The 12,889-nt window shown below is 41.5% G+C and overlaps 1 protein-coding gene across 2 annotated transcripts; it reads right to left on the bottom strand.

Moving 5' to 3' along the window:
- Positions 1 to 3,739: 3,739 nt before the first annotated feature.
- LOC146551748 (interferon-induced very large GTPase 1-like) lies at positions 3,740 to 12,747 on the bottom strand. Of its 2 annotated transcripts, XM_085257530.1 has the most exons (7): positions 12,676 to 12,747; positions 11,713 to 11,799; positions 11,587 to 11,622; positions 10,697 to 10,728; positions 6,264 to 9,041; positions 5,595 to 6,162; positions 3,740 to 4,752 (listed from the first exon to the last, which is right to left on the bottom strand). In XM_085257530.1, exons 2-7 carry the CDS (start codon positions 11,741 to 11,743, stop codon positions 4,133 to 4,135), a joined length of 4,065 nt encoding a protein of 1,354 aa, XP_085113656.1. In that variant the 5' UTR covers positions 11,744 to 11,799; positions 12,676 to 12,747; the 3' UTR covers positions 3,740 to 4,132. The 2 variants fall into 2 exon arrangements, with proteins under 2 accessions (XP_085113656.1, XP_085113655.1); XM_085257529.1 differs by having other exon boundaries at positions 11,587 to 11,799.
- Between the last annotated feature and the right edge of the window lie 142 nt (positions 12,748 to 12,889).

Below are 12,889 nucleotides of genomic sequence, written 5' to 3'. Positions count from 1 at the left end.
ACTTTGCAGAAGGAGATGTTGTTCTTCTTGTGGACGACTGTGCACCACGAAATTCATGGATTATGGGAAAGATCATCAAAACAGTTCCAGACAAGAAGGGTCTCGTTCGCCGAGTACGGATAAAGACAAAGACTAATGTTTTGGACAGACCCATCACCAAGATTTGTCTGCTTGTGGAATCTGAATGGGCTAGTGGTAAAGACTAAGCCCCTACGATGAGCAATGAGCGCTTTGGGGTCCTTAGGGACTAGTAAAGCGCTATATAAATACAGGCCATTTACCATTTACCATTTAGCCATGTGCTAGCAACCTCTGGCTCTTTCCTTCTTTCTCTCTTTCCTTCTTTTCTTTCTTATTCTTTTTCACCTGTTCTTTTGGAAATGGACAGAAACCAGCCTTAATATACTTTGCAAAGCTGATTGGCAAAGTATTGGACAATTCATTTGTCTATAAATAATATTTTGTCATGTGTTTAAACATTGGATATGTCTAAACGTGGTTCATATTAAGTTTGTAAAGTTAAAAAATGTGGTAATTGTTCTAAGGCAATACATTATTAGAACAATTAGGGGCCGGTAATGTAAGCGCCAGACGTCTGCTTTATATTTTATTTACGATTGAGTTCATGTTTGTTTTATTATTCATAGATTCATTACATAAGTGCAGTAGTAGCATGAAACCCTGTGTGAGAGGGAAGGGGAGGAGCATGGACAGAGATGTTAGGAGTCTCACGGTTTTTCTGACCGTGTACACAGCTAGTATTGGATAACTGCTATTTTTTGGAATTTTCATGCCTTTTTTTTTGGAAGGAGTTCATTGCTACATCCTCAGTTTGTAATAAATAAAACAGTCTTCAAACCATAATGCAACTGGAAGCATTTCTTTGGGAAACCAGGAACACGCGTCAGCCATAGACTCCCCTTTTTTGAACTTGGTTTATTGGAAATTACCCTACAAGAGTTGTTGATTTGATTGTTGTTAATTACATTCACCTGCGTCTCCTCCCCCTCCTGCGTCTAATCTACAATCATTTACTTCTGCATGAAATGATTCGAGTGCCGCCTCCTCCAATGAGAAACATCATTAAATGACGATAAAACAGTGATTAAAAATCTCTGAAGAACTGCAGCAACTAAAAAGACAAAGGATGAATGCTGCAGAAATAAAGGTTGATTCTGTTCATCTGAACGTGAACCTTTTGCGATTTACTTACCTGGATGACTGAGCATCCATCAAGACCTTCATTGAAGGAATCAGATTTCTAATTTTGTTCACATTTATTTTATGCTCCTTTTGCAACCTTTCAATTTTATTTCCCAAAGACTCTGCAGTGAGTTTGACATTGTGTTTTGCAGCCAGACCCTCAAATGCTTCAAGTTTTTGGAGACTTTTCTAGTCATTCTGACTTTAGAAAAATCCCTGACTCAGCTTATTACAGATGATTCAAACCACATTTTGACAAATCATTCATTTCAAATTCATAATGAACGCGATAAGTTACATGTCTTTAATGCATCAGAAACAGCTCAGCAGACTTTTCACCAGTGGACACGTCACAAATAACCACTGCAATCAGTGTTTTCTTCCATACACAGCCGTTTATTGCATGTCTGGCTTTATGTTTCCACAGCTGAGATTCTGTGTGTACAATTACAGTTTCAGTGCAGCGTGAGTCTGTTCACACTGAAGTGATTCCATTTCTCAATGACCTCTTGAAATCCATAAAAGCAAATAACTGCAGTATTTCAATGTGGATGAAGTGACTTGATATCAATGAATCCACTCCAAGGATGAAGTAGGGAATGCTGCTTTGCTGTTTTTAATCAGTCTCCAAACATTTTCCACTGAGCATTTATCGAATATTTCAGCAATCCATCCACATCGCAGTCAAACCCGAGCACGTACAAACTACTTGAAGGCTCGAGACAAGACAAGACGACTGACACGCACAAGCGAACACGGTCAACAAAAACCACACTGTCCCTACTCACCCATTCTCCAGGCCGCCCGACCGGTAACCAGGTGAATGTATTTCCCACTCGTTCATTAAGAAATTCACACTGAAATTTTAAAATAAAAAAAAAAAAATCTTTTGACAAGTTTGGTTATATTCCACTGAACACAGTGAGGCATGAGGGTAACACCTCCCACGTGACAAAGAAGCTAACCGTAATCCCTGGAATAGACAAGCAACACCATACACACAACACTTTATCACCACAAAGTCCATATGGCTCCAACACTGTGTTTGGAAAGTGTTTGTTTTTCTAAATTTTAACAAAAAAAGATTTTCAAAGATATATTGCAGCAATGCAAAGTTTGTACAAGACAAATGTTGGGGTTTTTTTGCAAATGTTGATATTTTACCTACAAATTGATGTGAAATATGATGTCTGCAAAGACCTAAGTTGTGGATTTTAGCTAGAACAGCATAATTAATATCTGTATTATTCCTCTGACCCTGTCTGCTGACAGGTCCTCTGGTGCTGAGGTGGACTCCTCCTGTGATTTAGCCCACTTACTTACAGAGACAGAGAGACTGATTCCCTTCTTTTCCACTGTCTCATCCACACTTTCACACACAGCTGGTGATGCTTAAGACCACTGACTCACATTTTTGGATTCTTATTTTCTTTTGAACCCAGAGATTTTTGGACTCTACCCTTCAGATAAGTTTTTATTTGGGTCTGTGTACAATAAGCTGCTGTGAGGGATGTTCTCTTTGTGTGAGTGATGTTTGGGATTTTCATGGAAATTCAACTTGTGTAATCAGATTTTTCTAGAAGTGTTTCAAAGTCAGGTTACCAGGGTGCGCCCGACATTGAGACCTGAGGACTAACACGTGGCTAAGTCTTTATGCTGGTAGTTTTATGTATTAAAATGTTTTTGTCATTTTCTTTTTCATCATTGTGGCATAAACCTGTGGTTGTCAAATCTGTGGTTCGGTTCACTAAAGCTGGTTTGTTCTTTAAATTTGCATCCCTGCCTCTGCGTCTCAGGAGAATAAAAACTGTTCAGGGTTCTTGATGTTTCAGGCTTTTTAAAACTAGAAGAGTTTTAAAAAGTCTGAGTGAGGAACTTTCCATTTTCCTGCAAGTCGTTCCTCTATTTATTATCCTTATATAATTTGCTATTATTAATACACACAGCATCACAACCAATTGTTAAATTTAAAAACTGCACTCACAGTTTCTCATCATTTCAGACTGGGCCACCAAACTGCATTTTATTTTTATTTTATCCATTTCATTCTACTGCTGCACCATCATCCACGTTTTACCAGATTGTCCTTCATTTGCTTTTTGTAATTCCAGCCTCTAAAATTTCTTCCCATCTTGTTTTGTGTGTTTGCTCCTTGAATTCAGAGCTCTGACCTTCTGTCCTTCTCTCTGCTGTGTTTCTGTCACATCCATTTCTCTCTGACTGGGATTCATCAGTAAATCTGTGAAATACTGACATGTCTGAGTCCAGCTTTCACTCACTGCTGATGTGATGTTTCACTGCTATCACAGTGCTGCTCAGCCTGAAATGTTCTGCAGGAAAGCCAAGACTCATATTTCTGATGACTTTAAAATTACTGTAGGTTCATTTTTTAGAACAAGTCACTGAAAGTCGCTCAGTTTAGTTTTAGATTATAATTATAGATTTGTATACATGTAAATAAATAAATCATTGCGTTATGGAGTAAATGGGGACCTCTATATTACATTTACCTGTAATGATCCATTCTAATGAAGCTGAGAGTTCAGTGATTCACCAGGTTTACTTATCCCTCCCCCACCCCAAGTTTAGGAGGATATTATGAAATATGCTAAAATTAATTTTAATAAGAACAGACAGCAGTAAGGAAGACAAACATTACTGTTCATAGTGTTGAAACTCATTACACACAAACAAAATAAAAAAACAACAACAACACTATTCAGCAGCTCTTCTACATTTTACAAAGTTTATAACGTTGACGCAGTTCATATCTGAGTAATGAGATCACATTTGTTCCTGTGTTGATGTGAGGAAGAGGAAACTTTCAGTGTGTGAAGCTGGGAGAAGTTAATCTGTTTCTGCTCTGATCAGAGGAAATGAGACCTGCTGAGGCCTCGGACACACTGATCAGTTTCATTGTCTTTTATCTTTACAGACCCAGAGCTTTTTCAAACACCCTCTGAGCATCATCAGCGAGCTGATTGAGGATAACATTCAGAATTTTATAAGTTTTAGTGAAAGAGAGACCCATGGCTATTGGGATTCCAATTAATGGAATAAATCTGGATACTTCCTCTGCTGCCATTAATGAAGCTGTGCATCCCACTTGGGTCATCACCTTCAAGAGGAGCTCTATAGTTATTTCTGCTGCAGCCAGTGGTGAAATGATGACAGCACACAAATCAGCGTAGGGCACACCTGTGCTCACAGAAAGTCTCTTCAGAGACGGGATATCGAGACCAAACGCATGAACATAATGTGTGACAACACCAACCAGCAAAGCAGGATCAACAGCACTAGAAAGACCAGGATCTTGAACATATGCTACAGCTGCAGACAGAGTAGCCCAGTATTTTATTTTGGACTGAAAAGCTTTTTTCTTGTGGATGATGATCTCTGGGTTGATGTTGAGCATGACAAGCTGCAGAGCATCTCTCTTCTTCATAGGAAGTTCTCTCTCTAAGGTCTCTTGTAAAAGAGAGAAATCACACCAGTGCTGCTTAAAACTCGACACCAGGAAGACCCGTGGAGACTCGATGCCTTGTAGACCTGTGTGATAGAGAAACATGTTGACATGGTTAGATTTATAAAATAATATCATAGGATCCTGTGTGGAAGGCAGTGTCGTGGATCCAATATGCAGGACTCAAGAGAAGGTTTGATGCTGGATTTACAGGTCACAAGATAAACTACAGCAGAAACCTAAGAATCAGGGAACTCTCCAAACAGAGCTCACAGCTGGAGCAGATATGATGACAACATGACAAAGAACAGTGGGAGAAACAGACAATATTTACAAGAGGGAATCAGGACAGAGAGGACAGAGAGGAACACGGCTGAACATAGTTAACTGACGAGACAGGCAGTAAAACTGAACATAGCACACACATGAGACTATCAAAATAAAACAGGAAATAACACACCGACTCTAACAAAGACACGTGAGCTTGACACTGGGACTGGGGATGAACAGACATGGAGACACATGACAGACTGGGTAGACAAAGGATGAAACACAGAGAGAAGAACATGGGAACAGGAAAGGGAGAAACAAAGAGTAGGACTAGAGACGTACTAACAAGACAAGAGAGGGAACACGGAGACACAAGGACACACCTGAGGAGACCACGACCACAAAGGGAACTAACACCCACTAACACGACAGGAAACTAGAAGCATGGATAACTGAACGAGGGAGCACTAGGAAATAATACCAAGCAGGCAGACTAAACAATGCAGAACACATAAATCCAGAAATACAAGAGGAACTCATACAAACTCAAAACACTGTGTCACTGACCCGGGAACCAAGACAAAGACTAAATAATTTAAAACAAGGATATGTTTAAAAAGTGAATCCAGATCTCACTCAGCTGTGATGAGACACTCACTGTGAACGCAGTCGTCTCTGATTACTTTGAGAGTCCTCTCTGCACTGAAGTCTCTCTTTCTCCTCTCAGCATTTATATCGTTGTCGATCTTTGATCGAACAAAGTAGAACTTTTTCTTCATCTTCTGAATCTCCTGAGCGAGTTTCACGTCATTTTCTCTGAAGTGAGTGTCTGAGATGATGATGAAAAAGTCAAACTTCTCAAATCCGACAAGCTCCAGGTACTTATCAGCTGGAAACTTGGTGCTGCCGATTCCAGGGAGATCCCACAAAGTACCATTGGAATAGTTGGGATGGGGGTACGGTGTGACCTCTGAGGTGATTTGTTTCACACCAGTAGGAGCAGCTCCCTCATCATCATCACTCACACCTCTGAAGGAATTAACAAAGCTGGATTTACCAGAACCAGATTCTCCTGTGATGGCGATATTTACTGGAATATTATCTTGTTTTTCTAAATGTTGTTGAATCTCTGCAGCTGCTACAGCAGTGTCGTTGTGCTGCAGGTCTTCTTTATGTCCAGGAATTTCTTCTGATTCATTGAATCCTCTGGCTCCTCCGTGCTGATCCTAAACAAAAGAAAAATAAGGAAAATTCAAATTTTATGTTAGATGAAGAATTTGTAAATATTTCATATCTTCAGTTTATTTTCTTTATAAAGATAACTTACTGCTGCCTCGTAGAACGTTCCATTCTCAGTTGTGTTAAAAAGCTGGTCTTCAGTGGTCTTCATGCTTCTTATCAGGATCCAGGTCTGCTTTCTGGCCAGGACCTCCAGTTTTCTGTACAATACAACTTCAGGTGTGTTCTTGAAACTGAAAACAAAGTTCTCACTGAGGAGGGCGTTCCACAGGTCCCGAATTTTGGTTCTGAGCTGTGAGAGAGTGATCCCAGCAAACTTTGAAGCTTTAAAGAGGATGGTGTTCTTCACTTCTTGGAGGCTCTCGCCGTAAGCTGGATTAGGAGCAGCCATGGGTGGACTGCCCTCCCACAGCTGCCCACAGTATTTCACATCTTCCTGAACATCAAAGTCAATGACATCACTGAAGCGCTCAGCATCACAAAGCTCCTCTTCAGCTGCTAGTTTGGTCATCTGGTCCAGATGTTCCTGCAGGCGTCTTTTTCCGTCCACGTTCTTCTCTGCTGCTGCAACATCTGGAACATCCTGAACAAACACACATCTGGGAGAAAGTTGAACTTTTTTCATCCTCATCAAAGCCTGAACAACAATCTGCAGAATGTCTTGGATCTTCAACAGATCATCTCCAAAGATGCTGATCAGTGTCACGTTTCCCAGAGCAATGACAAATGTCGCCAGTTCGTTGTCACGGTAACAAGTCTTGTTACCGTCCAGCCCAGAAGCCTGCAGACCTTCAGTGTCCACCACTAGAACATAGTCAACGTCTGTCTTCATCTCCTCTGATACTCTGAGCAGCTGCATGAAGGCACCCTTGGTACTCCTGCCAGCACCCACTGCAGGCTGCAGTCCAAACATGGAGCTCAGCAGTGATGTTTTCCCACTGCTCTGGAGGCCCAACACTGACAACACAAAAACTCTCTGGTCCCCCAGTTTCTGGATGACTTCCTCTAAGAGGCTGGAGATCCATGTGAAAGGCAGGTGACCTGCATCCCCGTCCATCAGCTCCACTGGGTGTCCTGATATCATCAGCTGTGCAGCCAGCTCAGGGTATTTACACCAGTCAGCGTCTCTGCTCTCTCCATCTGTTGTTCTGTGGGCTTCATAGATGTGTCCCATTTCTCTGAACATGTGCTCCAAGCCGAAGGATGCAGACTGCAGTTTTTGGGACAAGTCTTGGAGCTCAGTTTGTTTCATTAATAACAGACCAGATTTGTCATGTTTGTTCTTCAGAGCTAAGACCTCCAACCACTTTTCATCATAACCTTGGAGAACAGAAGAAATGTTCTCTGTGGAGAGAGCATCCATGAAGATCTGAGTCCATTTCAGGAAATACTCTCTGTCTGCTGGTGGCAGTGCTGAGAGGCTGTTAGTGAACAGCTCCATCAGTTTACTGCAGCAAGCAGCACGTTGTTTCTGACGCATGTCCATCAGTTTCTGCTGCTTTTCACTCTTCTTGTTTTCACTGTCTTCTCTGAGATGTTTCAGTTCTTTGTATATTTTGATCCACTGATGCCACAGATGGTTTTGACAAGGGAGGAATTCCTCTTTGATCTTTGAGATATCCATGTTATCCTTCGTAATTAGCTGCATTATTTCCAGAGCAGCAGATCTGCCTCTCTGACAGGCTGGGCCACTTTCATCAACTCTGACTCCAGAGAGCTCAGCCAGGGCTTCAAGCTGGAAGGATGGTTTCAAACTGGACTCTTCTAGAGAAGATAAAACTTCTCTAATGATCTTTTTCAGCTCTTCAGATACATCTGACTGGTTTCTACCTTTGAGGCCCATTTTGTATTTTCCCTTTTTTGTCTTGACAGCATCACAGCTGTCATCATCACTGAGACAAATGAGAGGTTTATGAGACTTAAAGAGGGCGGCTATAAGTGATCTGCTTTCCTCATCTTTTTGCAGGGATGCAACAAGGAAAACGTTGATGGAGGATTTTTCAATCAGTATGTCGCGCTGTTTTTCAATCTGCAGAGCATCACCGCGAAGATTACAAAAAGCCATGCAGTCCCTGAAGGCATCAGTGGGTTTCCCAGCAGGGCAGTACCAGGCTATCTCTGCCACACCATCCATCAGATGGCGAGACCTGGTGCTTCCTGGGCAGTTCCTGTGGAAGAAGGTGCTGTGACGGTCGTTGATCAAAGCGTTCATCAGCTGAGATTTAGACACTGACAGAGAACCCAGGCGGAAAAATGACACCAAGGGTGTCTGAGCTTTGCAGACTGGAACACTCTTCATGGTGACGATGGGTGAGCCATCTTTGATCTGAGTCGCCGTCCAGGTTTTTGTTATCTGTCTGAAAGTCCACAGAGGACACTCAATCTCCATTGTGACTGGGTCAGGGACCAACAAAGGTAAAGCATACTGACACTGAGAGAGCTTTGTGACCATCATCTGTTTAAGGAAGCTGTCTGAGCAGTGAAACACGGCCATCTGAACATCCATTGGATGCACACGAGTCTGTTCTGTGTCCACGCTGGTGTTCAGAAAAACCTCCCAATCACTGTAATGCTTCTCAGGGATGTCAGTCACCGGCCTGGGCTTTGGCTCTGTCCCCTCAGGACTGTCTGCTCTTACAGGAATATATCTGGCCCTGCAGTCTAACATCATCAGCCTGCGGACAAACATGTGAGCCAGATGTTTCTCAGATGTGACATGGTGCCGTGTCACAGGTGGATGGATCTGAAGAAAATCCTCTGGTGAGAATTTCTGCTGCAGTTTGTCTTGAAGCTGAAGTCTATCAATCAGTGTCTCAGTTTGTCTTTGACATGGATTCTTTGTGAGTTTATCAGAAACCTTCACTGACTGCAGGAAACAAGCAAACAGTTTGTTAAGGACTGATACTGTCATAGAAACTGCAGGGAGTACAGAATTATTAGGCAAATGAGTATTTTGTCCACATCATCCTCTTCATGCATGTTGTCTTACTCCAAGCTGTATAGGCTCGAAAGCCTACTACCAATTAAGCATATTAGGTGATGTGCATCTCTGTAATGAGAAGGGGTGTGGTCTAATGACATCAACACCCTATATCAGGTGTGCATAATTATTAGGCAACTTCCTTTCCTTTGGCAAAATGGGTCAAAAGAAGGACTTGACAGGCTCAGAAAAGTCAAAAATAGTGAGATATCTTGCAGAGGGATGCAGCAGTCTCAAAATTGCAAAGCTTCTGAAGCGTGATCATCAAACAATCAAGCGTTTCATTCAAAATAGTCAACAGGGTCGCAAGAAGCGTGTGGAAAAACCAAGGCGCAAAATAACTGCCCATGAACTGATAAAAGTCAAGCGTGCAGCTGCCAAGATGCCACTTGCCACCAGTTTGGCCATATTTCAGAGCTGCAACATCACTGGAGTGCCCAAAAGCACAAAGTGTGCAATACTCAGAGACATGGCCAAGGTAAGAAAGGCTGAAAGACGACCACCACTGAACAAGACACACAAGCTGAAACGTCAAGACTGGGCCAAGAAATATCTCAAGACTGGTTTTTCTAAGGTTTTATGGACTGATGAAATGAGAGTGAGTCTTGATGGGCCAGATGGATGGGCCCGTGGCTGGATTGGTAAAGGGCAGAGAGCTCCAGTCCGACTCAGACGCCAGTAAGGTGGAGGTGGAGTACTGGTTTGGGCTGGTATCGTCAAAGATGAGCTTGTGGGGCCTTTTTGGGTTGAGGATGGAGTCAAGCTCAACTCCCAGTCCTACTGCCAGTTTCTGGAAGACACCTTCTTCAAGCAGTGGTACAGGAAGAAGTCTGCATCCTTCAAGAAAAACATGATTTTCATGCAGGACAATGCTCCATCACACGCGTCCAAGTACTCCACAGCGTGGCTGGCAAGAAAGGGTATAAAAGAAGAAAAACTAATGACATGGCCTCCTTGTTCACCTGATCTGAACCCCATTGAGAACCTGTGGTCCATCATCAAATGTGAGATTTACAAGGAGGGAAAACAGTACACCTCTCTGAACAGTGTCTGGGAGGCTGTGGTTGCTGCTGCACGCAATGTTGATGGTGAACAGATCAAAACACCGACAGAATCCATGGATGGCAGGCTTTTGAGTGTCCTTGCAAAGAAAGGTGGCTATATTGGTCACTGATTTGTTTTTGTTTTGTTTTTGAATGTCAGAAATGTATATTTGTGAATGTGGAGATGTTATATTATTTTCACTGGTAAAAATAAATAATTGAAATGGGTATATATTTGTTTTTTGTTAAGTTGCCTAATAATTATGCACAGTAATAGTCACCTGCACACACAGATATCCCCCTAAAATAGCTAAAACTAAAAACAAACTAAAAACTACTTCCAAAAACATTCAGCTTTGATATTAATGAGTTTTTTGGGTTCATTGAGAACATGGTTGTTGTTCAATAATAAAATTATTCCTCAAAAATACAACTTGCCTAATAATTCTGCACTCCCTGTATTTCTAAGATCTTTGGTATAAATTTGGACTTTCCTACCATGTTTCCACTCACGTCCTCACCTGAGGAACCTGCGAGATAAAAACAAACCAGGAGAACAGATCATGTGACTGGACCGGACCAATAAAACAGTCAAACTCCCACAGGTAACATGAATGATACAGTCCTATACAGACTGAGTGAATCCAAACTGCTGTGCCATGACAGACAGTCACTGTGTGGAGCACACAGGGCATCACTAGGTTTATGTATGTTGTATGAATCATTACTGTGAAAGTCAGACATGAATCTGAGTCACTTTCAATCAGTTTGATGCACACTGATAAGTTTGTGTAACAGACGTGATGTAGATACAGAAAAACTACGTGAAGGTTTACTGACAGTCAGACAGAGGACTCTGTATTCTTTTCATTTACATTATAAACCCTCAGTGGTCACAATAAAAACACAATTATTCACTGATTATTGAAATGAAAGAGTCCTGAAGACACACAGCATCCCCTCTCAGCTGTATCATCATTTCTGTCTCAGCAGCACAAAACAGCTGTTTGACCAACAAGGAGATAAAAATTCATCCAACAAGAGCTCCGGTTATATTCAAGCTCTTTGGAAAAACTCCCGGAGGAAACATGACTGAGCTGGTTGGAGAATGAAGAGAGTGGAACGCTTTGAAAGCAAAATGAAGCTGCGAACAATCATCAAACTTTTTTCTTCTCTGAAGATTCCCAGTCAGGAGAAACACATTTACAATCACATCATCAGTAAAATAATAAGAACAATAATAAAGTTGAGCGAGTCAATGTGTTCAAACCTTTGAGACTTTACTGAAGGTGTGAAATCAAACCTTGAGATTCTCCTGCAGACAGCATGTGTACAACAACATGATCATAGAAACACATTTTCCTGCTGATCAGGTGAGAAGATTTTACCTTTGTTGGAGCGTTCCTCGTTCTCATCTTCTTCACCTTCATGGAGGAAGAAACAGAAAACAGGATCTTTGTCAGAGTTTACTTTCAAAGACGAGACCTCAGATCTGATCTCAGCCTCTCCTCCACCTGCTGCTGCTGTGCTGTGAAGGTTCTCCATCTCATCTGCTCCTCATCTTTACAAAGGATCCACACATCATCTGTTTGTTTTGTTATCTATCAAAACAGAAAATAGAAATAAATAGAAATATTTAAAAGTGCTAAAAAGAGTCTGGGACCTGAGAGCAGACATCCGAGATCTTCGTGAGCAGAAAGGTGAAAACATCAGAGCTCATAGATGCTGAATGGACGTCAGATCTTATATCTGCTGCTGATACGACCGTGCTTCACATTTCCACCTCTGAATATGAACCTGACTGTAATGCAAATATTCAGGCTTTGGATAAACGTTGGATAAAGTTTCACATTTTCATTATTTAACTGTAACATCTGCTGTCATCAGCGGCAGTTTATAAAGACATGAAATTCATATTGAGGATAACTGAGTTCATCTTGTTGGTGCAGCGCTCCACAGCAGTCCCAGTTACTCATGTGACACCATGAGAAAAAGAATTACCCACCACTGGCTTATGTTTAAGAGACATCAGTGGTTAATAACAGTTAAACACAGTCAGGTAACTGTGTGATGATGAACCAAAGTCAGGGTGTTTTTTCTAATACTTATTTAATTTATTTCATTTTTGTGTGGTACATTTGAAAGTTACACATCTAAAAGTAAATGTTTGTGCAGATTATTGCGTTTACGAGGCGCACTTAAATGCATCACAGCCGTTGCTTTTTACCGTACCATACCGCAACATGAGTAACGTCTCAGCACCTTCTTTGCCTATAACTAAAACAAAGCTTAAACTGAAGAGTGTAACACTGATCTAAGTGTGTGTGTGTGTGTGTGTGTGTGTGTGTGTGAGCGCAGACATCCTCATTAAATCCTCTTCCTCGGGTCAGAGCTGTCACATTAACTTTTATCTTTAAGTCAGAGTTTCATAACTGGACGGTTTAATGAAGCATTTACACACCACAGAAAACTCTTACCTGCGTGTCTCTCGAGCTTTTCCTGGTTTTTAATTTAGTTTCGGTTTCTAAGGACGGTCGTCAGAAGAGGAACTTCCTGTGGAGCTCCAACCAATCAGAGCGTGATGTTTTTACGGTACCGTGATGGTGTCCACTTAAAAGTTATTATAGTTTATAGGTTACTATAAATTTAAACTGAAAACTAAGACTAGATGTCAAAACTATTCAGTTAACT

This window comes from Mchenga conophoros, linkage group LG19, assembly GCF_057382185.1.
Source record: "Mchenga conophoros isolate Kocher_MC1m ecotype Shallow Benthic linkage group LG19, M_conophoros_male_GT1.1, whole genome shotgun sequence".
In the NCBI taxonomy this organism is placed as follows: Eukaryota; Metazoa; Chordata; class Actinopteri; order Cichliformes; family Cichlidae; genus Mchenga; species Mchenga conophoros.
The sequence above is the reverse complement of the archived record's forward strand: the minus strand, read 5'-3'. Positions and strand labels throughout refer to the sequence as shown.